This window comes from Heterodontus francisci, chromosome 29 (genome assembly GCF_036365525.1).
Source record: "Heterodontus francisci isolate sHetFra1 chromosome 29, sHetFra1.hap1, whole genome shotgun sequence".
Lineage (NCBI taxonomy): Eukaryota > Metazoa > Chordata > Chondrichthyes > Heterodontiformes > Heterodontidae > Heterodontus > Heterodontus francisci.
The window spans coordinates 50,138,704-50,163,165 of NC_090399.1; the positions used below are offsets into that span (position 1 = coordinate 50,138,704).

The following is a 24,462-nucleotide window of genomic DNA, read 5'->3' on the forward strand; positions in this document are numbered from 1 at the left end:
TGATACAGGGCAATGGGGAGAGATTGGGGCAATGCGATTAGTTTGGAGATTGATACAGGACTATGGGGAGACATTGGGGCAATGAGATTAGTTATGGAGATTGATACAGGGCTCTGGGGAGAGTTGGGGCAATGAGATTAGTTTTAGAGATTGATACAGGACTATGGGGAGAGATTGGGGCAGTGGGATTAGTTTGGAGATTGATACAGGGCTTTGGGGAGAGTTGGGGCAATGAGATTAGTTTTGGAGATTGATACAGGGCAATGGGGAGAGATTGGGGCAATGAGATTAGTTTTGGAGATTGATACAGGGCAATGGGGAGAGATTGGGGCAATGCGATTAGTTATGGATTGCTCTGGCAAATTGATGACTGAGACACCTTGTGCTGATTGGTGACTTGGATGCTTTAATTGACTATCTTTCTGTCTCTCACCATGCACTTTCCCTGAATCATCGTCTATCTCCACGATCATCTCGTCTGCTCATGTTTCATGATCATTTCTCTATCATGGCCATCTCTCCTTTTTAATATTTCTCTATTCCTCCATATCTGTGTCTTTCCTCTCTCCTTCCTCCTTGCTCACTTCTCCATTTCTATCTATCCGTGTCTCTCCACATTTTCAGTTTCTCTCCCTCACCCTTGTCCCACATCACCCAATATCTTTTATGTCTGAACAGGGAGAGTGGCCAGGCTCTGGACATCGGGAAGGCCACAGGAGGTGAGTAAAAGCATTAACTAAAAGCCAGGAATAGTCCAGGAGCTGATGTGGGGCTTGCCGGGGAAGTGGGAGCAGCTGGTGTTGGAGAGTAAGCAAACCAGCAGGAAACATAATTGCTTCATTCCCAACGGACAAGCCCCATTAAGCTGGACGTGAGTGGGACATTCTGATTTGACAGATCATACCGGCTGTCTGGTTCATCCATTTCATTATCAGATTCCGATTCTCTTTCGTCACGTTGTATCGCCTCTCCCCCAGGAGATTGAGATAATTCCAGTCTTCCACATTGAGAGAGTCTGTTATGAACTGCTGTCTGGAAGCCATCTGCTGGGTGTCACTGTCATAATAGGATAATGTTACTTCATTGAGCATGGCCACACCGACAAACTCAGGGGAATCCGTGATGCCGGAGATTCCCGTGTACAGTACAGTGAAGGAATCAGTGTCTGTCAGATAAAGAAATAGAGGAAGTGGTTAATAATAAAATAATAACATTTCTAAAAGCTGATCAAGCTGAAACACATCCACATAGTGACAATGTCCAGTCATCTGCCACTTTATTGCAATACCAGAATCCTGTCTGATATTCGAAATAAGAGATCATTACAGCAGAGGAGAACGGAGCAGTGGACTTTTGGATGAGCTCAAGTTTACGGAAGATGGAAGATGGGAGGCTGGCCAGGAGATAATTGGAACATTCGAATCTGCTGGAGCCAGAAGCATAGACGAGTGTTTCAGCTGGGCTGAGGCAGGGGTGGAGATGGGAGACATAACAGAAGCGGAAGTTGGTGGCCTTTGTAATGGAGAGGATGTGAAAGAAAGGCGTGAGGACGAACAAAGCAATTTACAACCAATGGAGGAATTTAGAAGTATAGTCGCTGTAGGAAACACAGCAGCCGCTTTGTGCACAGCAAGCTCCCACAACACCAGTGTGATAATGACCAGGTAAGCTGTTTTTGGTGATGTTGATTGAGGGTTAAGTTTTGGCCAGGATACCGAGGAGAATGCTCTGTTTTGAAGGAGTTACATGGGATCTTTCACATCCGCCTGAGAGCCTTGCTTTAATGCCACATCCAAAAGATGGCACATCCGCCGACAATGCAGTGCAGCAGTGAATACTGAAATCCCTCCACACTGAAATATTGTGCTCAAATCTCAAGTGGAACTTGAACCCACAATCTCTGAGCCAGAGGCAACAGTGTGACCACCGAGTCACAGCCGATACCCTATGGGATTGGAAACTCACCTCAGAGTCAAAGAGGGTACTAAGTTCTGGTTCAGCCTGAGACAATGGGCAGGGAGGAGGATGACAAGTGACAAGCAAATGGAGTTTGTGACGGTGGCCAAAGTCAGTGGCTTCAGTTTTTCCAAGGTTTAATTCAAGAACATTCTTGCTCATCCAGTACTGAATGTTGGACAAGGAGTCTGGCAATTTAGAGATGGGGAGGAGTCGAGAGAGGTTGTGGTGAGTAGAGCTGGGGGGTGTCAGCAGCATACATGTGAAAACTAACGCTGTGCTTTCGGATGATGTTGCCAATGGACACAATTTGCAGGGGAAATAGAAGGGGACACCAGAGGTAACAGTGCAGGAGCAGGAAGAGAAGATATTGCAGGTGATACACTGGCTATAATTAGATAGCTAAGAATGGAACCAGGTGAGTTTAGTCCCACCCAGATGGATGATGGAACAGCAGCATTAAGGACAATGGTTAAGGAGGGATAGTTTTCCTTTGTCACAGTCATATAGGATGGTAGTTGTGACTTTGATAAGAGCAATTTCAGTACTGTGCCAGAGCAGAAACCTGATTGGAGTGATTCAAACATAGAATCATAGCAAATTTAAGGAAAGAAAGAGGCCACTTGGCTCATCACGTCTGTGCCGGCCGATAAAACGATCCACCTATCCTAATCCCATATGGAATTAAGGGAAATATTTGCGAGATGTTCAAGGGCCTTGCAGAGGAAAGGGAGGTTGGCAGTAGTTTGCAAGGACAGAAGGGTGAAAGGGGGGTTTTTAAGGAGTGGGTGATGATGGCAGATTTGGTTAACTTTGCATTCCAGGATGATCCTGGAACAGTGGACAGTTTTAGCAGGTTTAGATTAGTCATTGAGAAGACCAAAGAACAATCTAAAGTAGAACTTCTAAATTGGAAGAGAACAAATGAGACATCCTTGTTTAAGACAGGGCATAAGTACATTCCTAGTAACTACAAGCCAGTTAGTTTAACATCAGTGATGGGTAAGGTTTTAGAAGCAATAATCAGGGAAAAAGTCAACAAGCACTCAGAGGTTCGAGTTAAAGATAGTCAGCATGGATATATAAAAAGCAGGTACTGCTTGACTAATCTAATCACATTTTTTGAAGAAGGAACAGAGAAGATTGATGAAGAGAAATCAATGGATCAAAAACAAAAAGTGCTGGAAATACACAGCAGGTCTGGCAGCATCTGTGGAGAGAGAAGCAAAGTTAACGTTTCAGGTCTGTGACCTTCCATCAGAACTGGCAAAGGTTAGAAAGGAATTAGGTTTTAAGCAAGTGAAGGGGAGGAGGGGTGGGGGAGAGAACAAAGGGGAAAGTGCTTGATAGGGCAGGACAGATTAAATAACAAAGCTGTCCTGGGACAAAGTCAAAGTGTGTGTTCATGCTTGTGGTGAAAGACAAAATATTAGCCCAGAGACAGTGTCAATAGCAGAATAATGAGCAGCTCTGACTACATGAAAAGCAGGGACATGGTTAAAAAATAAAATATTAAAAGGCCAGTTATTGAACTCAATGTTCAGAATGCAAGGCTGTAGAGTGTCTAATCAAAAGATCAGGTGCTGCTCCTCGAGCTTGCGTTGATGTTCACTGGAACACTGGAGCAGGCCAAAGACACAAATGTTGGCATGAGAGCAGGGGGGAATGTTGAAATGGCAAGCAACCAGAAGTTCGGGATCATGCTTTCGGACTGAGCGGAGGTGTTCAGCAAAGTGGTCACCCAGTCTGCATTTGGTCTCCCCAATGTAGAGGAGACAGCATTGTGAATACAGTATACTACATTGAAAGAAGTACAAGTAAATCGCTGCTTCACCTGAAAGGAGTGTTTGGGGCCTTGGATAGTGAGGAGAGAGGAGGTAAATAGGCAGGTACTGCACTTCCTACAGTTGCATGGGAAGGTGCCATGGGAAGGGGACGAGGTGTCGGGGGTAATGGAGGAGTGGACCAGGATGTCATGGAGGGAATGATCCATTCGGAATGCTGACAGGGGAGGGGAAGACGTGTTTGGTGTTGGCATCACGCTGGAGGTGGTGGAAATGACAGAGGATGATTCTCTGGATATGGAGGCTGGTGGAGTGGAAAGTGAGGACAAGGGGAACCCTGTCGCGGTTCTGGGAGGGAGGGGAAGGGGTGAGGGTAGAGGTGCGGGGAATGGGTCAGAACGCCATATCAACCACAGTGGGGAGGAATCCTCGGTTGAGGAAAAAGGAAGACATATCAGAAGCTCTGTCATGGAAGATAGCACTATCAGATCAGATGTGTTGGAGATGGAGAAACTGGGAGAATGGAATGGAGTCCTTACAGGAGGCAGGGTGTGAGGAAGTGTAGTCGAGGTAACTGTGGGAGTCAGTGGGCTTGTAATGAATATTAGTGGACAACCTATCCCCAGAGATGGGGACAGAGAAGCCGAGGAAGGGAAGGGAAGAGTTGGAGATGGACCATGTAAAGGTGAGAGACGGGTGGAAATTGGAAGCAAAGTTGATAAAGTTTTCCAGTTCTGGGTGGGAGCAGGAAACGGCACTGATATAGTCATCAACGTACGGGAGGGGGCCTGAGTTGGACTGGAACAAGAAATTTTCCACATATCCCACAAGAAGACAGGCATAACTAAGACCCATGCGGGTACCCATAGCAACACCTTTTACTTGAAGGAAGTGAATGGAGTTGAAGGAGAAATTGTTCAATGTGAGAACAAGTTCAGCCAGGCGGAAGAGGGTGGTGGTGGATGGGGACTGGTTGGGCCTCTGTTCAAGGAAGAAGCAGAGAGTCCTCAAACCGTCCTTGTGGGGGATGGAGGTGTAGAGAGATTGGACATCCATAGTGAAGAGGAAACGATTAGGGCTGGGAAACTGGAAATTGTCAAAATGACGTAGGGCCTCAGAAAAGTCACGGATGTAGGTGGGAAGAGACAGCAGAGAAAAAGATAGAGACAAGATAGGAAGAAATAAGTTCAGTGGGGCAGGAACAGGCTGACACAATGGGTCTGCCAGGACAGTCCTGTTTGAAGGAGGTAGAAGCGGGCTGTTGGGTGTTGTGAGACTATGAGGTTGGAAGCTGTAGAGGGAATATCTCCGAAGGAGATGAGGTCATTGACAGTCCTGTGGACAGTAGCTTGTTGTTCAGTGGTGGGGTCATGGTCCGGGGAGGTAGGAAGAAGTGTCTGAGAGTTGGCGCTCAGCCTCTACAAGGTACAGGTTGGTACGCCGGACAACAACAGCACCACCCTTGTCTGCAGGTTTGATCACAATGTCAGGGTTAAACCTGAGAGAATGGAGTGCAGCAGGTTCAGAGGAAGATAGGTTAGAGTGAATGAGGGGAGTAGAGAAATTGACATGGCAGATATCTCGCTGACAGTTCTCAAAGAATCTCCACTCAGTCCGAAAGCATGATCCTGAACTTCCGGTTGCTTGCCATTTCAACACTCCCCCCTGCTCTCATGCCAACATTTGTGTCTTTGGCCTGCTCATGTTCCAGTGAATATCAACACAAGCTCGAGGAGCAGCACATGATCTTTCAATTAGGCACTCCACAGCCTTGTGGATGCTGCCAAACCTGCTGAGTATTTCCAGCACTTTTTGTTTTTGTTTCAGATTTCCAGCATTTGCAGTATTTTGCTTTTATGTTAGAAAGCAATGGATGTTGTCTATTCAGGTTTTAAGAAAATGCTGACAAAGCACCACATAAAAGGCTGATTAACAAACTTGCAGCTCATGGAATAGGAGTATCGGTGCCCGATTGTAAAAAAAAATTGGCTGAAGGATAGAAAACCAGGAGTCGTCGTAACTGGTTGCTTTTCAGACTGGAGGATGGTAGACAGTGGTGTTCCCCAAGGGTCAGTACTAGGACCACTGCATTTTTTGCCATATATAAATGACTGGGATATTGGAATACAGAGTAAAATTTCAAAATTTGCTGATGATAACAAACTTGGAGGTGTGGCAACCAGTGAGGATGATATAAATCATCTGCAACAGGACATAGAAAGGCCAGCAGAATGGGCTGACAAATGGCAGATGGAATTAGTACAGAGAAATGTGAGGTGATACATTTTGGCAGAAGTGATAGGGAGAGGCTATATATGCTTAATGGCACAGTTCTAAAGAGTGTGCAGGAACAGAGGGACCTGGGGCTGCATGTGCATACATGGAGCGGGGAAATGGGACTAATTGCTCGACAGAGAGCAGATTCAATTGCCGAATGACCTCCTCTGTGTTGTAATGATTCCATGACTCTACGAGAGCAGAACCTGATAATGCTTTATGTGATCTGGGCAGATCTGGCGATGAATGGCTAATCTGGTTATCAGCCACAAACATTGGATTTAAGGGAAGTGGAAAATGAGGACAGTACCAGGGGGAATGAGCAGGGTGAGAAAGTAATGGTTTTAATGGGATGTAAGGTGGAGTTGAGGATGTGATTGAGCAGATCAGTAGCTGCAGGAATGTTATGATGAACAGTGGGCAAAAGGTAGGTAGTTGGGAATTTGAAAGTGTGCTTGTAAGTGACTTGGGGAAGGGACTTAACTAGGGGAAGACACAGAAGGAAGTGAAGTTGAGAGGATGTGAAAGGAGAGGGATAAAAGGAAGTGATCAGAGGTGGCCTTACCCAGGGCTGAAAGCAATGCAATATAGAGGCCACGTGATAAGGTTATGTGAATATGGGTGGGAGAATTTATATGGTGGGGGGGGGGGGGGGGAGCGGGGGAGAGGTTAATGAGGACAGGAGGGCAGTGATTTCAGAGTACAGGGCAAGTTCAATTGATTTCCATTCGTACCTATCCAGTCATAACCAAAGTGTCACATGCAAGGCTTCTCATCTTGCTTCTGCACTGCTCCTTTGATGTCCCCCAAGCATCTATCCTTGCCCCCTCCAATTTCTAATCTAAATGCTGGCCCTCGGTGAATTCATTTGAAAAGATAACATCAGGTTCCACATGTACACTGACTTCACACAATTCTGCCGACATGTGAATATATTTGCCCGATGGATCAATGAATGTATTCTAGCACTTGCACACCGTCTCTGCATCATGCTTCCTTGCAAGGCCTGAATGGCCATATGGGAGACTGGGAGATTTCCTGGTGCCCCTGTGAATGGTTCCACAGCATTTCCCCTTCATCGTGTGAACCCCTTTTGAGGGAGCCCCAGTCTGTCCCAGCTTCCGAGCGTAGCACATTGCTCAAACACACATTTTATAGACTGCCTTTAGCACGTTCTGCATAAGGCACTCCAAGTATGTTATATTATGTTGGACATGCTGAACAGGAATTTGTCAGCTGCTGCTCTGATGGTGGACTACACGCTTAACTTCGAGCTTTGTTGAAAGGGTTTAGATGTTTGTAAACTGAGTGATTTTAGCATAACGCACTTGTGCCATCTGAACCCTGAGATCGAACTGCATTGAAGTCCCATATAGAAAGCTTTCAAGTTACTTACTATTCATATTTATAACTTTTTAAAATTTGACTACCTCATCATCACCTATTACAAGCTTTCCACATCCTCTGATTTGTCATGCTGCTTATTTGACATCCAGTTCTGGATGAGCAGAAATTTCTACCAATTAAATATTGGGAAGACTGACACCATTATCTTCAGTCCCCATCACAAACTCTGTTCCACAGTTACTGACTCCATCCCTCTCCTCGGCAACAGTCTTAGACTAAACCAGTCTGTTTACAACCCTGGTTTCATATTTGACCCTGAGATGAGCACATGACCAAATTTCTGCCCCATCACCAATACCTCCTACTTCCATCTCCGTAACATCACCTATCTCAGCTCATCTGCTGCTGAAACCCTCATTCATGCTTTTGTTACCTCCAGACTTGACTATTCCAATGCTCTACTGGTTGATCTCCAACATTCTACCCTCTGTAAACTTGAGGTCATTCAAAACTCTGCTGCCAATGTCTTAACTCACACCAATTCCTGTTCCCCTATCACCCCTGTGCTCACTGACCTACACTGGCTTCTGGTCAAGCAATATCTTGATTTTAAAATTCTCATCCCGCCATGGACCCCACCCCTCCCTATCTCTGTAATCTCCTCCAGCCCCATAACCCTCGGGATATCTGCACTCTTCTAATTCCGGCCTCTTAGGCATCCCCGGTTTTAATCACTCCACCATTGCTGGCTGCGCCTTCAGCTGCTTAGGCCCTAAGCTCTGGAATTCCCTCCCTACACCTTTCAGCCCCCCTGCCTGTCTCTCCTTCTTTAAGGTGCCCTTTAAATCCTACTTCTCTGACCAATGTTTTGATCACCTGTCCTAATATTTCCTTCTGTGGCTCAGTGTCAAATTTTGTTCGGTAACGCTCCTGTGAAAGGCCTTGGCGCATTTTACTACATTGAAGGTGCTATATAAATGCAAGCTGTTGTTTTTGCTGATTTAATCATGAGAATAAGATCATGGATTGTAAGGGCCTTGTTCACATGCAAATGGATTTTCTGGAGGGAGAGTGAAGAGATGGGCGGTGAGAGCTGATCTGCTGACAGGGTTGATCAGTGCTGGAAGGGGATGGGAAAGATGTTGGTGAGATTTACCCCCGGGGGCACACCAGGTCGGAAGGCTGGGGAGCGAGCAGGCTGAGACAGTTGCGATTGCTGCCTCTGGGATTGCTATGGGTAAGAAGGCAACGGCGACTCAGTGAATGGTGAGACAGGGAGAGTGATAGAGAGAGAGACAGGGAAGGAGAGGTGGAGAGTTAGTGATACAGGTAAAGAGAGTGATGGGGAAGGAAAGTGATATAGAGAGAGTGATATAAAGTGAGAGAGAAAGAGTGACACAGAGAGAGAATTTGATATAGATAGACGGACAGTGATACAGAGAGTGATATGGAGAGAAAGTGTGATGGGGGAAGAGAGCGAGTGACACAGGAGACACAATGTGATATGGAGAGAGCGATATAGAAAGAGGAAGACAGTGATAAAGTTTGAGAGAGTAATATGGAGAGAGAGTGAGAGTGATATAGAGAGTGAGGGAGAGAGGGATACGAAGAGAGAAAATTAGAAAGAGAGACAGTCAGTTAGAGACTGAAAGACTGAAACACAGAGAGGTAGAGAGTGTGGGTACTCTCTACTGTGAGTCCAATGTCGCAACACACATCCCAATGACACTGACACTTCCAATCCCAGTCAAATCTCAGGGCGTTTCCTGCCCAGACCCTGAGCTGTAGAAATGAGAAAGAGAGAGAGTGAGAATGGAAAACTGAATTCTGTACTTACCGGGATAGACCCAGGAAAAACACAGGGAGATGGAGAAAAGGATCAGCAACATTCTGGGAATCCACTGTCCCTATTCCGTCAGTGACTGGGAATAAAACACTCCAAGGGGGACACAATTACTGCCTATTAACTGGAAAAACAGGTAAAACAACAAATCGACCGAGACCTCATTTACTGTCGAACTTGAACTTTGATCATTTTCTGAACTGCAGCTGCAGAACCTGTGGGTGATGATTGGTTAGTCTCTAAAAAATAACCCAATGAAAGGTTAAACTGCCGCCTGTCACCAGGAAGCTGAGAGTCAGACAGGCTGAGATTCAGACTGTGAAACAGAAACTCAGAGTGAGATTGAACAGGTGTCAGAGACCAACTCCAGTGTAAAGAGAGGAGACACGGGGATCCTGGGCTCCCCCTCACAGTAAACACACTGACACTGGTCCCACTCCCACTGGGAACTGTTAAACTGTCTCTGGTCAGACTGGAGTTATACCACAACAAGTTACATTTATAAACCACCTTTCATATAGTGAACATCTTTTTTCCAAAAATATACTTTATTCATAAAAATGTGCAAAAAATACATTACAAAACAGTTCAAAGCAGGTCAAATTTGACATTTCAGAAAGTCCAATAGCGATCAGCTTCCTTCGATACAGAACATGCGTTGCCTCACAACTCTTTCCATTCCATTTTATATGCAATGTACATTTGCATTACACAGCAAAAACATTTCTGGTGCATCCAGCCCAAGGGGTTTTACACAGGTTCCAGCCCCTCGGTATACCATGGCAGGGGGACCTTACACTGTGGTCTTTCCCATTGAGCCTTTGTAGCGGCTGCCCCAAGCTTTAATGTGTCCCTCAGCATGTAGTCCTGGACCTTGGAATGTGCCAGTCTGCAACATTTGGTTGTGGCCAACTCTTTGCACTGGAAGATCAGCAGGTCTTGGCAGACCAAAGAGCGTTAACAGATTTTTTATTTCCGAAATATACTTTATTTATAAAAATCTGTAAAAAATACATTATAAAACAGCACCAAGTCAAAAAATACGAACAGTGCAAAGGAGGTCAGTTTCTTTCAACACAATCATGAGTTGCCTCACAACCCTTCCATTTCATTTTTCATGCCGTGTACATTTTACAGCAAACTAATATTTTCCCGATACGGTTCGAGGGGTTTCCCATGGATCCAGCCCCTCAGTCCAGCTTGGTGGGGGGACCTTACACTGTGGTCTTTCCCCATTGAGCCTTTGCTGCGGCTGCACCAAGCTTTAGTGCGTCCCTCAGCACGTAGTCCTGGACCTTGGAATGTGCCAGTCTGCAACATTCGGTCGTGGACAACTCTTTGCGCTGGAAGACCAGCAAGTTCCGGGCAGACCAAAGGACGTCTTTCACCGAATTGATAGTCCTCCAGCAGCAGTTGATGTTTATCCTGTTGTGCATCCCTGGGAACAGCCCGTAGAGCACAGACTCCTGTGTTACAGAGCTGCTTGGGATGAACCTCGACAAAAAACCACTGCATCTCTTTCCACACCTGCTTTGCAAAGACACATTCTAGAAGGAGGTGGGCAACCGTCTCTTCCCCACCACAGCCACCTCGAGGGCATTGTGCAGAGGGGGTGAGACTTCGAGCGTGCAGGAAGGATCTGACGGGGAGGGCTCTTCTCACCACCTGCCAAGCTACATCTTGGCGCTTGTTTGAAAGTTCTGGTGATGAGGCATTCCGCCAAATGACTTTGATGGTCTGCTCGGGGAACCATCCGACAGGATCTACCATCTCGTTTTCCCGTAGGGCCTTGAGGACATTCCGTGCAGACCACTGTGTGATGGATCGGTGGTCAAAGGTGTTTTTCCGCAGAAACTTTTCCACGAAGGATAGGTGGTATGGCACGGTCCAACTGGATGGAGCGCTCCGCAGCAATGTGACCAGGCCCATCCTTCGCAACACCGGGGACAGATAGAACCTCAGCACGTAGTGACACTTGGAGTTTACGTACTGGAGGTCTACACACAGCTTGATGCAGCTGCACACGAAGGTAGTCATCAGGATGAGGGCAATGCTGGGTACATTTTTCCCACCCTTATCCAGAGGTTTGAACATGGTGTCCCTCCGGACCTGGTCCATTTTAGATCCCCAGATGAAGCGGAAAATAGCTCAGGTGACTGCCACAGCCAGACCTGCGCCACGTACAGCAACAACGTGAGCGCCTCGCACCTGATGACCAGGTTCTTACCCACAATGGAGAGAGATCGCTGCTCCCACATACTCAGCTTTTGTTGTACTTTGGCTACTCGCTCCTTCCAGGTTTTGGTGCACGCCCCGGCCCTTCTGAACCATATCCCCAGCATCTTCAGGTAGTCTGACCTAACAGTGAAGGGGACAAAGGATCGGTCAGCCCAGTTCCCAAAGAACATGGCCTCGCTCTTGCCGTGGTTAACTTTGGCTCCCGAGGCCAGTTTGAACTGGTCATAGATGCTCACCAGTCTGCGCACAGACAGCGGATCCGAGCAGAAGATGGCAACGTCATCCATGTACAGGGAGGTTTTGACCTGAGTGCCTCCACTGCCTGGGATTGTCACCCCTCTTATGCTCGCATCCTTCCTAATAGACTCAGCAAAGGGTTCAATACAGCAAACAAACAAGACCGAGGAGAGAGGACAGCCCTGTCTGACTCCAGATTGGATCGGGAAACTTTCTGATTCCCACCCATTGATTGAGACTGCGCTACTGATGTTTGTGGAGAGCAGTTTGATCCAATTGCAGATTCCGTCCCCAAACCCCATTTTGGAAAGCACGTCCATCATGTAGGTGTGCGATATCCTGTCAAAGGCCTGCTCTTGATCCAGGCTGATGAGGCAGGTGTCCACCCTCCTGTCCTGCACATAGGTGATCGTATCCCTGAGTAGCGCGGGACTATCAGAGATCTTCCTGCCGGGTACAGTACAGGTCTGATCAGGGTGAATCACCAACTCCAGAGCAGACTTGACTCGACTGTCTATGACTTTGGACAGAATCTTGTAGTCAACATTAAGCAGTGAGATGGGCCGCCAATTTTTGATTTCTGCCCTCTCCCCCTTCCGCTTGTAAATGAGGGTGATGATGCCTTTCCTCATGGATTCTGACATGCTGCCGGCCAGGAGCATACTCTCGTATACTTCCAGCAGGTCCGGGCCGACCCAGTCCCACAGGGCCGAGTACAACTCGACCGGTAAGCCATCGCTTGCGGGAGTTTTACTCGTCTCGAAGGACTTGACGGCCTTTGTCAGCTCGTCCAGAGTTAGCGGCTTGTCCAGTCTCTCCCTCCTGCTGTCATCTAAGACCTCTGTGATAGATGACAGGAAGGACTGGGAGGCTCTGCTGTCTGTGGGCTTCACGTCATACAGCCCAGCATAAAAGGATTTGCTGATCCTTAGTATGTCGGACTGCGAAGACGTTACCGAGCCATCCTCTTCCTTTAGTCTGCTGATAGCAGAGCTCTCTCTGTGTACCTTTTGGAAGAAGTAATGCGAGCACGTCTCATCCTGCTCGATGGAGCGGACTCTGGACCGGAAGTTGATCTTGGAGGCCTCCGTGGCAAAGAGCGAGGCCTTCTGGCTCTTCACCTCATAGAGGTCCTCCTTGACCTCGACCCCCATCGACTGCAACCGGAGCAGATTTTGCATTCTTCTCTGGAGTCGGGACATTTTTCTCTTTCTCTCTCTTGTCCTCTGAACACCTTTGAAGATAAAGACCCTCTTGATGTTCTCCTTGATCGCCTCCCACCAGTGAACTGGAGACTCAAAGAGGGGTTTCACGGTTCTCCGACCTTTGTAATCCCTTTTGAGTTCCTCAATGTTCTCTGGGGTTAGCAGTGTAGCATTGAGCTTCCATCTCCCCCTGCCAACCCGCTGGTCGTCCTGTAAGTGACAGTCGGCCAGTAAGAGGCAATGGCCGGAGAAGAACACCGGCTTGACATCGGTGGATCTGACCGTGACAGCACGGGACACAAACAGGAAGTCCTGTCCGATCTTGACCAGGTGTATCTACGCTGCACTTCGTCTGCAGGTTTGCTGAAGATGTCGTGCAGTTTGGCATCTTTAACTGTTTCTATTAGGAATCTGGACGTAGCGTCCAGTTTGCTGTCGTCACTGCCGGATCGTCCAGCTGCATCGATGATGCAGTTGAAGTCACCGCCTAGGATGACTGGCCTGGACGTCGCCAGCAGCAGTGGGAGCTGTTGGAAGACGGTCAGCCGCTCGCTGCGTTGTACCGGGGTGTACACGTTGATCAACTGGAGCGGAGCGTTGTTGTACATTACATCTGCTACGAGGAGGCGACCGCCCACCACCTCCTTAACTTCGGAGATGGTGAAGTTACCTCCCCGCAGCAGAATACCCAGGCCGGAGGAACGGCAATCATTACCCCCTGAACAGATTGATGGTCCGTGGGACCATCATCGTGACCACTGCCTGTAGGTACTGAGGTGTGGTATTCCACACTCCTGCAGAAACAGTAGGTCAGCTTTGACCTTGGCGAGGTAATCCAAAGTTGAAACACATCGTGTAGTGGATTTAATGCTGCACACGTTAATTGAAGCAATCTTTATACCCATTTTTAAGTTAGTTGTTGCTTCCCATACCATCTGTTCTTGCTTGTCCCAGTCCTTCGGAATGTTCCTGCATACCCATCGTGTACGCAAGCTGTTTCATCTTCGTTGGGCTCAGAAACCCCTCCTGGTTTCTCATGCAGGGTTTGTTCCGCTGGGGTGACATCGGGGTGCTCTTGTAAGCAGCAAGGATTGGGCTGTACTCTGCTGTTCCCCTCTGTTCCTCTTCAAAAACATCACTGCTCCCGGCTTCCCGGAGCTGGACTGCGCCAGACGTGTCGTTGCTCTCGGTGTCCTGGAGTAGGGGTGTGCTGGGTTTGGCGCTTTGCGTTTGGGGCGCACGGGGCCCACAGCTTCCTGTGCTCGGGGGCTGGGGGGCTTTATCTTCCAGCTCCTTTGAGTCTGCCGCCTCGTTTGAAGGTGCCGTCATTCTGGCACTTCCTCGTCCAGTGAAGAGGAGCTGCTGTAGTCTGTCTCAGACGGTAACCTCCTCTTGCCACTGGTTTGGGTGGTGGCCTGTTCCGCTTTTGGATGTTTTTTCTTTGTGGTTTTCCTTTATACCACTTGCCACTGACCTATTTGTCCATCTGCTGCCTCCTCCTCCATTGATTCTGTCTATGGGGAGGGGTTTCCGGGCACAGGGTAGGTGCTGGGTCTCTGGTTCCAGCTGCCTCCCCTTTCTTCTCCTTCTCAGGTAGACTTTCCTCATTGTGGAGAAGGTTGCTTGTCTTCTTTCCAGCACCAGACGCCTTAGTCAAACCTTCTCCCGGCCTTTCCTTGGATCTTGCCGCCTGAGCATAACTGAGGCAGCGTTTGGGGCAGGTTTTGTAGAGGTGGCCTGTCCCACCGCACAAGTTGCAACACCTCCTCTGCTTACAGTCCTTTGTCTGATGGCCTTCCTCCTTGCAGTTCTTGCAGACGACAGTGCTGCGGTTAGCTGCCATGTGACCAGATTTGCCACAGGTGCGACAAACTCTGGGCTGCCCAGCGTAGACCAAGAAGCCTTGACTTCCCCCAATAGCGAAGCTGGAGGGAGGGTGGATGATGGCTCTGTTAGCATCGACCTTCAAGGTCACCATGACCTGTCGCTTGCTGGTCCAAATCCCAAAAGGGTCCTTGACATCAGTGCTGCTGCCGGCCACCTCGACGTACCTGGCGAGAAAGGTGAGTACATCCACGACAGGAACATGGGGGTTGGAGAGGTGAATCGTCACCACCCGGTCACGTTGTGACAGCAGTGTGAAGAGTGGCTCCGCTTTGAGGATGGACAGCAACACCAGGTTTCCCTTTCTCCTTGAACACCTTCAGGAACTTGATGCATCCCGCCACATTCTTAAACATCACGTCGAAATATCTACTGCTGGGGAAATCCTGCAGGCAGAAGATGTCTGTAGCTTGGAATCCACAGCAATCGATGAGGATTTTCTTGATGAAGAAGGTGCGATCAACCGGTACATCTCCTTCCTCGTCCTTCACCACCTCCCCAAGGGTGTTACACACTCCCTGGCGTGAGGCTCTAAGATTGGTGAAAGCCATTTTACTCAAAGCATACCCAGGATCACAAGCCATTGATCATGGTTTCTCCCCTGACAGGTCTCTCTTCTCTCTCTTTGGCCTCCTTGTCTCGAGAGACAATGGGTAAGCGCCTGGAGGTGGTCAGTGGTTTGTGAAGCAGCACCTGGAGTGGCTATAAAGGCCAATTCTAGAGTGACAGACTCTTCCACAGGTGCTGCCGATAAAATTGGTTGTCGGGACTGTTACACAGTTGGCTCTCCCCTTGCACTTCTATCTTTTTTCCTGCCAACTGCTAAGTCTCTTCGACTCGCCACACTTTAGCCCCGCCTATATGGCTGCCCGCCAGCTCTGGCGATCACTGGCAACTGACTCCCACGACTTGTGATCAATGTCACAGGACTTCATATCGCGTTTGCAGACGTCTTTAAAGCGGAGACATGGACGGCCGGTGGGGCTGATACCAGTGACGAGCTCGCTGTACAATGTGCCTTTGTGGATCTTGCCATCTTCCATGTGGCTCACATGGCCAAGCCATCTCAAGCGCCACTGGCTCAGTAGTGTGTATATGCTGGGGATGTTGGCCACCTCGAGGTCTTCTTTGTTGGAGATACAGTCCTGCCGCCTGATGCCAAGGATTCTCCGGAGGCAGCGAAGATGAAATGAATTGAGACGTTGCTCTTGGCTGACATACATTGTCCAGGCCTCGCTGCCGTACAGCAAGGTACTGAGGACACAGGCTTGATACACTTGGACTTTTGTCTTCCGTGTCAGTGTGCCATTTTCCCACACTCTCTTGGCCAGTCTGGACATAGCAGTGGACACCTTTCCCATGCGCTTGTTGATTTCTGCATTGAGAGACAGGTTACTGGTGATAGTTGAGCCTAGGTAGGTGAACTCTTGAACCACGTCCAGAGTGTGGTCGCCGATACTGATGGATGGAGCATTTCTGATGTCCTGTCCCATGATGTTCGTTTTCTTGAGATGATGGTTAGGCCAAATTCGTTGCAGGCAGCCGCAATCCTGTCGATGAGTCTCTGCAGACACTCTTCAGTGTGAGATGTTAATGCAGCATAGTCAGCAAAGAGGAGTTCCCTGATGAGGACTTTCCGTACTTTGATCTTCACTCTTAGACACTACCTGCCACCTGATCTTGTGTGGAGGAAAATTCCTTCATCTGAAGACTTGAACGCATGTGAGAGCAGCAGGGAGAAGAAGATCCCAAACAGTGTAGGTGTGAGAACACAGCCCTGTTTCACGCCACTCAGGATAGGAAAGGGGTCTGATGAGGCGCCGCTATGCTGAATTGTGCCTTTCATATTGTCATGGAATGAGGTGATGATACTTAGTAGCTTTGGTGGGCATCCAATCTTTTCTAGTAGTCTGAAGAGACCACGTCTGCTGACGAGGTCAAAGGCTTTGGTGAGATCAATGAAAGCAATGTAGAGGGGCATCTGTTGTTCACGGAATTTCTCCTGTCGCTGGTGAAGGGAAAACAGCATGTCAATGGTGGATCTCTCTGCTCGAAAGCCACACTGTGCCTCAGGGTAGACATGCCCGGCCAGCTTCTGGAGTCTGTTTAAAGCGACTCGAGCCCTGACAGGTAAGTAACCAGATACGACACCGAAAACTGATTATCACATTAAGCACACATTTGCCTTGAGCGTTAATATTTTTTTTATTTCCAAAATATACTTTATTCATAAAAATGTGTAAAAAATACATTACCAAACCATTTCAAACAGCACCAAGTCAAAAATTACAAACAGTGCAAAGGAGGTCAGTTTCTTTCAATACAATCATGAGTTACCTCACAACCCTTCCATTTCATTGTCGTGCCAGATACATTTTTACATTTTACAGCAGGCAGAATTTTCCTGATACAGTTCAAGGGGTTTCCCATGGATCCAGCCCCTCAGTTCACTTTGGGAGGACCTTACACAGTGGTCTTTCCCATTGAGCCTTTGCAGCAGTTGCCCCAAGCTTTAGTGCGTCCCTCAGCACGTAGTCCTGGACCTTGGAATGTGCCAGTCTGCAACATTCAGTCGTGGACAACTCTTTGCGCTGGAAGACCAGTAAGTTTCGGGCAGACCAAAGGGCGCCTTTCACCGAATTGATAGTCCTCCAGCAGCAGTTGATGTTTATCTCGGTGTGCGTCCCTGGTAACAGCCCGCAGAGCACAGACTCCTGTGTTACAGAGCTGCTTGGGATGCACCGCGACAAAAACCACTGCATCTCTTTCCACACCTGCTTTGCAAAGACACATTCTGGAAGGAGGTGGGCAACCGTCTCTTCCCCACCACAGCCACCTCGAGGGCATTGTGCAGAGGGGGTGAGACTTCGGGCATGCAGGAAGGATCTGACGCGGAGGGCCCTTCTCACCACCAGCCAAGCTACATCTTGGTGCTTGTTTGAAAGTTCTGGTGATGAGGCATTCCGCCAAATGACTTTGACGGTCTGCTCAGGGAACCATCCGACAGGATCCACTGATTCCTTTTCCCATAGGGCCTTGAGGACATTCCATACAGACTGATGGATCCATGCCTGATGGATCGGTGGTCAAAAGTGTTTTCCCGCAGAAACTGTTCCACGAAGGATAGGTGCTATGGCACGGTCCAACTGGATGGAGCGTTCCACGGCAATGTGACCAGGCCCATCCTTTGCAACACTGGGGACAGATAGAACCTCAGCACGTAGTGACACTTGGAGTTTGCGTACTGGAGGTCTACACACAGCTTGATGCAGCTCCACACGAAGGTGGTCTTCAGGATGAGGGCGACGTTGGGTACATTTTTCCCGCCCTTATCCAGTGGTTTGAACATCGTGTCCCTCCGGACCGTTAATAGTGACTATCATAAAAAGAGGAGATCCTAGGCTCCCCCCTCAAATTAAACACACTGACACTGGTCCCACTCCCCCCGGGAACTGTTAAACTGCCTCTGGCCGGACTGAATTTTTCCACAAGAAGTTACAGTGATACACCATAGTCAACATACTGGTCACGAAGAAGGAGAGAGCCCAAAAATGGGTGTGCCAGCTGCTTCCGATGCAAACAGCACACAAACTTCATGCTGCTTGCTAATTTAAATGATTGTAGCATGCAGCAGCCAGTGCTAAGCCTGCTGTTGAGTGGTGGCAAGCCTGAGCAGGGGTGCAAAATCATCAGAGCCTAACACAAGTTAAAGCTAGCCTCCACGACTTAAAGCCACTTGCCTTGTTAAAGGGGAGATGCTCTGTGGCTGGAGATGGGCCGAAGGCAGTTAAGGAAGTGATTTTGTCCTGGGGAACACTCAATCATGGCACAACATGGCAGAGACTGAGCAAGGTTTTCTGATGCTGCACTGGAGGCGTTGGTGCAGGAGGTGAAGAAGGGGAGAATTGTCACCAATCCACAGGAGCCCCTCCAGTTAAACTTGCAAAGGCAACAGCACCAGACAGCCATGGCAGTCAATACCAGGAGTCATGCTGGATGCAGTGCCGCAAAAAGTTCAATGACCTCACACAAGTGGTCGAGGTCAGTGAATTTATCTTCCAATGACATATTCGACCAACAGCACCACTAGCCTCAAGCATTGCTTAATGCACTTTACCCTCATCACTCTCCTACCAGCAACCTCTATCTATCAGTGTTAATCTGTTAATTGTATATCAATTGTTTGATTATATGCAGTTGGAAAGTGTTAATCGGAGTCTTATTTGAGCACTTATAAGCAGACACTTACTGAGACTGGTGGAGGTTTTTTTTTTGAGTGAGTAGCTCCATGTTTGTAATCCTTTTACTATGTACAGTAAATGTGAAACTGAGTAAAGGTAGGCTCCAGCATTACCCTTCCACAACAAGCTTTCTGGAATTTAACATGGTAGCATAGGATGGCCACCTGGAGCTGAAGGTTGGAAACTAAGAATTTTTTTTTTACATAGAAAACTAAACTCTCACTGGTATTGTGGAAAATATGACAGAAAGCAAGTGTAAATTGTCAAGGTATATTTACTCTGAGTCTGAACCATATGACCAGTGGAAGAATAAAGTGGATATGTGGACACGGGTTATGACCCTACCAACGAGGAAAGGAGGTATGGCCTTGGCATTGTCACTTCCTACTAAAAGTGAAGTGTTTTGTGAACTGGATGCTTGTCCATTGGATACTGATGAATGTTTGGATCTTCTGTTAGAATTCTTGGATGAAATTTACAAGAAAGATGACCTATTGAATGCATATGAGACATGGTCAGACTTTGATCGATTTTGGAAAACAGATGGATATTCAATGGAGGAATATATCATGGACTTTAACAGGCTGCACAGAAGATTGAAGAAATTCAATTTGGAGATCCCTGGTTCAGTGTTAGCATTTAAATTGCTAGATTGTGTTAGAGTGTCACATATGGACAGGCTCCTGACAGCCATGGCAGTCAATTCGGTTCTTGAAAAAAGACTCCCTGTTAGATCAGATGTCTGCTGCCTTAAAGAAATCCCTGGGGAAGCAATCATTTCCTGCAGCCCTGATAGAGCAAACAAGGTATTCTGTGGTGACACAAGGGCTCAATGTTTACTAGATTTTTGGACACAGTCATACGTATAATGGAAGTGTTAAAGACAGGAGGAATTAGGATGAAAGCACCTTTAGCAGGTGTGACTATTACAGTGGAAGACAGAATTGAACAGCAATCATAGGCAAATAAATCCCAGGAATGCCCAAGGAATGCTTCAGGTGTGACTCTAAGTATCATGCAATGAACTGCCCTAAGAGAAAGGGCAGAATCCTCAAAATAACACATGACACAGAGAATTCTATGGCAGAAGAGGAAGATAATGATAAATCTGAATGAATTGTACTATGTATGAGGAGTTTTAGGTCTGTGATGAATGTGTTAGTTGTGGATTCGCTCAACTGTGCTGTATTCGATAGTACTTGCACATCGACAGTATGTGGAAGTAATTGATTATAATGCAATCTGGATTCACTCAGTAGTGAGGATCAATGTGAGGTTGAGTATAAAAGTGCTACAGCTTTAGGTTTAGTGATGACAACACAATGAAGTCACTGAAGAGAGTAGTAATTCCATGTGAAATAGCTAGAATAAGCCATTTTATCAGTACTGGTGTAGTCTCTAGTGAGATACCTTTACTGTTGAGTAAACCTTCAATGAAAAAGGCATTAGTGAAACTTGATATGGAGCATGATATTGGAGAGTCAGTGAATTTGCAGTTTGCCCAGTCAGGGCTGTTAACAAAGACTGATGTTTCTAGTCAATGTATTAGAGAAGTGTTAATGGCATTAGGTGAGAAGAATCAGAGAGATAAAAAAACAAATTGTCTTAAAGTTACACAGACAATTTGCTCATCCTTCTCATCAAAGATTAAAAACACTGCTAAAGAAAGCAGGTGTGATTGATGAAGAGTATACGAGGATAATAGAAGAGATTAGTGGAAAGTTGAAATCAGTAAACAGTATCGGAGGACACCATTACATCCTATTGTCAGCCTTCCCCTGGCATAATTGCCATGAATTTAAAGGTTTGGGACAAAGACAAGAATATTTTCATTCTACATTTTATAGACCTAGCAACTAGGTTTAGTCTTTCTACAATAATAAATAGCAAGGAAAAAAGGGTGATTATAGATAAAATTATGGAGAAATTGTTAGGGACTGGACTTGGGGCACCATCTAAGTTTCTGACTAATAATGGATGGGAATTTGCCAATGACGAGTTCAGAGACATGTGTGAAAATGTGAACATTATGGTTATGAATACTGGAGCTTAAAGTCCTAACAGCAATGGGCTCTGTGAAAGGAATCACACAGTGATCGATGAAATGCTGCATAAAATCTTAGCTGACCAACCAAACTGTAAGTTGACAACTGCCCTGGCATGGGCGGTTCATGCAAAGAATTCGCTTCAGATGGTTGGGGGATGTAGTCCCTATCAATTGGTCTATGGGTGAAATCCCAAATTGTCTGCTGTACTGTGCGACAGTCCGCCTGCTCTAGAAGGTACTATAATTAGTTCAATTGTTTTTGCACATTTGAATACTTTATAAGCAGGGAGATGGGCTTTCGTCCAGGCTGTGATCTCTGAGAAAATTCGGAGACCTCTGAGGCATCGTATAAGGCCATCTGAGGTGGAATTTAATTCAGGAATTTGGTGTATTATAAAAGAGAGGGTCATAGGGAATGGAAGGGCCCTGGTAAGGTCATAGGTCATGATGGTAAGACAGTAGTTATTAAGCATGGAAATCAAACTATTAAGGCTCATTCCTTGTGATTAGTTGGGATTGATTACAAAATCTCAGAATATGAGCAGCTGATAGAGAGAAACAAGGCACCTTGTACCTCAAATACTCATGTGTTTTGTGATGAAGGTCCTGACGAACAGAATACAGTAAATTAAGGGTTGGATAGTAATGTGAACGATCATGATGCTCAGGAATGAGCTGTTGTATCCAAAGGCCAATTGCCCCGAGTTGGTACTCAGGTGACATATATTCCAGAATGGAGGGATGCAACAATTGTGGGACGTGCAGGAAAATCTACTGACAGGTTTAAATATTGGTTGAATGTTCAAGATGATGGCCAAAAAGCAAGGTCCATGGACTGACAGAATGGGGTGAAAGCGTGGAGGGTAAGAAAGCACAGTGCAAGCTCTAATAGTGTGTCTGGAAGTGACTCTTGTGTAAGGAAGCAATCACGTACTGGAGAAAGAGCCTCCAATAGTCTGCGAGGGAAATGTTGTAGCAGTAGTCCCGAAAGCCATCAAAGTGCTCATAGAGGCCATAGTTTGAACAGATTCCACAATGAAACGAAAGCTGGAGAGCAGTGTCAGAATAGAACTAGAAGCAGAAGTCCTCACGAATGTGAAGTTTTAGTGGCTGCCAGAAAACTTGAGGATATACTAACAAGAGAAGCAAAACATAAGGAATTAGAGAGTTGGAGAGAGTTTGGAGTCTATTCTGAGCTACTAAATAAGGTGAAGCCAGCCTTGTCACATAGATGGATTTGTACTGAAAGTCCTTCCAGATGGGACTCAGAAGGCTAAAGCGAGACTAGTTGTGAGGAATTTTGTCGAGAGACTGGGTGATCGATATTAGAGTGGATTCTCCAAGTAACCTTGAAAATATTTTTAGCTCTTTTGACCACATATTCATGACAGTGTAGATCAACTGAAATAAAAGCCACATTTCTGCAAGTGATACTTTTCATGGAAAGGGGTTTCTGCAACCACCTAAAGAGGCAGCAGATGCAGAAGGAAATCTAGGTAAACTGAACAAATACATCTTTGGCCTTAATGATGCTTCCAGGGTGTGGTATTTCTCGGTGAGATCAGTTTTTTTGAAAATTGGTTGTGTTCAACTAAAAGCAGATCCTGCAATGTTTTATTGGTACCATAAAAGGAAACTTTCAGGCATCTTCATGGTGCACGTTGATGATTTCTTATGGGGTGGTACTGTGGGTTTTGAGAAATATGTTCTTAAGATTAGGGCAGAATTTAAGATTGGGAGTCAGGCTTGTGGGTCTTTAAATATATTGGTTTCGATATGAAGCAGAATAAGTCTGGAATAACTTTAAATGAACAATTCAGTTGAGAGAGTGTTTCTCCCATCCTGATTAATCATGTGAGGTCATCACACAAAGATGATGTATCTGAAGCAGAGACTGAGCAATTGTGAAGCTTCATTGGTCAATTAAACTGGTTGTGCACTCAGACTACACCAGGGATAGCATTGACATGTTGCGCCATGGACATTTGACAAAATTATTGACTCAGCCACGGACATGGGGGCAATTAAGCTGTATTTAAAATATATAGCCAATCTAATGCCATCAAATCACAGTCCAATTTAAAACACATTTCTCCCGATAAATAAAGTAACTACGCATACAAACTTCAATGGAGAGCAGCACAACTGTATTAGCTGGCTCGGAAGCAAAATTGTATGCAATGCAATGCAAATTACATTTGTTGAATAGAGCTAACGACACCACGTCACAGAGAGGTAGATGGACCTTATAGGATGATCTCTGTGGATTCACATTGTGTCAGGAGTGCAAATTCATCCAATAAACCATGAAACTCAAGGAGAGGATTGTTATTGTGGTTATTGAGGTGAGACAGTAGAAAAAACAGCAATAGGAAGACAGACCATTTCTCACACTGCTGTTGGCACAAGACAATTTAACTCATGATGGTCAATGTTTGTGCAACTTCACCTGCTTGTAATATGTGTCTGAAGACAGGGCAGCCAATAAACGGGAAGTGATCGCCAAATCAGGAGGATATTACAGGATGAAGCAGATAGTACTTCATATAAAGTAGAGTGGAACATGAAGGGACAGAGAGATTAGCGGTAGGTAACCAAGACTAGTTTATTCACCTTGACAGGCTGTGAAACTTGGTCCTGGATTCTTGGAAAATACAGAAACAGCAGCATCACTCATGGACAAAATGTCATTTGCTAACAAAAGTTAGTGACAAAATTAAATAAACACCATTACAAATAAAGAGCTCCCTTCAGTTCCTCCAATAAAGTAATTCTCTTAAATTCACTTACGTTTATATCTCAGTCCATCACTGTTGATTTGATTCAGCTCTGACAAAATAATTATTAACAAAATGTTTTCTGCAAAAAGTTGAGCAGTTGTTATTGCATGTATTATTCAGTTACAAAATGTCGTTATGACCTAGGTGGGAGGAGTGCACCATTCATTCTAGTCCCACTTCTCCACAGGTCACACATATATTTAAGTTTCCCACTTACTGATACAGTCAATCGTACACTCTATTTTTCACAGAATAAAACACACTAACCAGAGTTCTTTAACAAGCAACAAAATTATCAGTTTATTATAAAGCAAGTCTCAACCAGTGATGAAGCAAAGCATAAACACACAGATTGAAATATGGGGCTGCACTTTAAGAGTCCACGCCGAAGTAGGTGGCGAACGTAAAAGAATTTGGCCTGCCCGGACGGGCATCGCGTCACGGAGCTGCCGTGATTTCAAACATGACTACTCATTTGCATGACTGTGGCGCATGCCCACCGCGATGACGTAGAGGGAGTGGGTGAGGCACACAGGTAATGGTGTCTGGCGCCAATGCACATGCACCAGCACCATTTTTAAAGGGCTTACAGCTCTCAATGCACATTTAAAATTTAAAGGGAC

General features: G+C 46.4%; 1 protein-coding gene across 1 annotated transcript in view; it reads right to left on the reverse strand.

Moving 5' to 3' along the window:
* The window catches only part of LOC137346281 (class I histocompatibility antigen, F10 alpha chain-like), a 29,772-nt gene extending 20,362 nt beyond the window's left edge, over positions 1 to 9,410 (reverse strand). Inside the window, exons 1-2 of the mRNA XM_068009748.1 lie at positions 9,202 to 9,410; positions 905 to 1,165 (exon numbers count right to left, since the gene is read on the reverse strand). Coding sequence (XP_067865849.1) covers positions 905 to 1,165; positions 9,202 to 9,253 — 313 coding nt within the window. The 5' untranslated portion in view covers positions 9,254 to 9,410. The remainder of the gene's footprint in view (positions 1 to 904; positions 1,166 to 9,201) is intronic.
* Between the last annotated feature and the right edge of the window lie 15,052 nt (positions 9,411 to 24,462).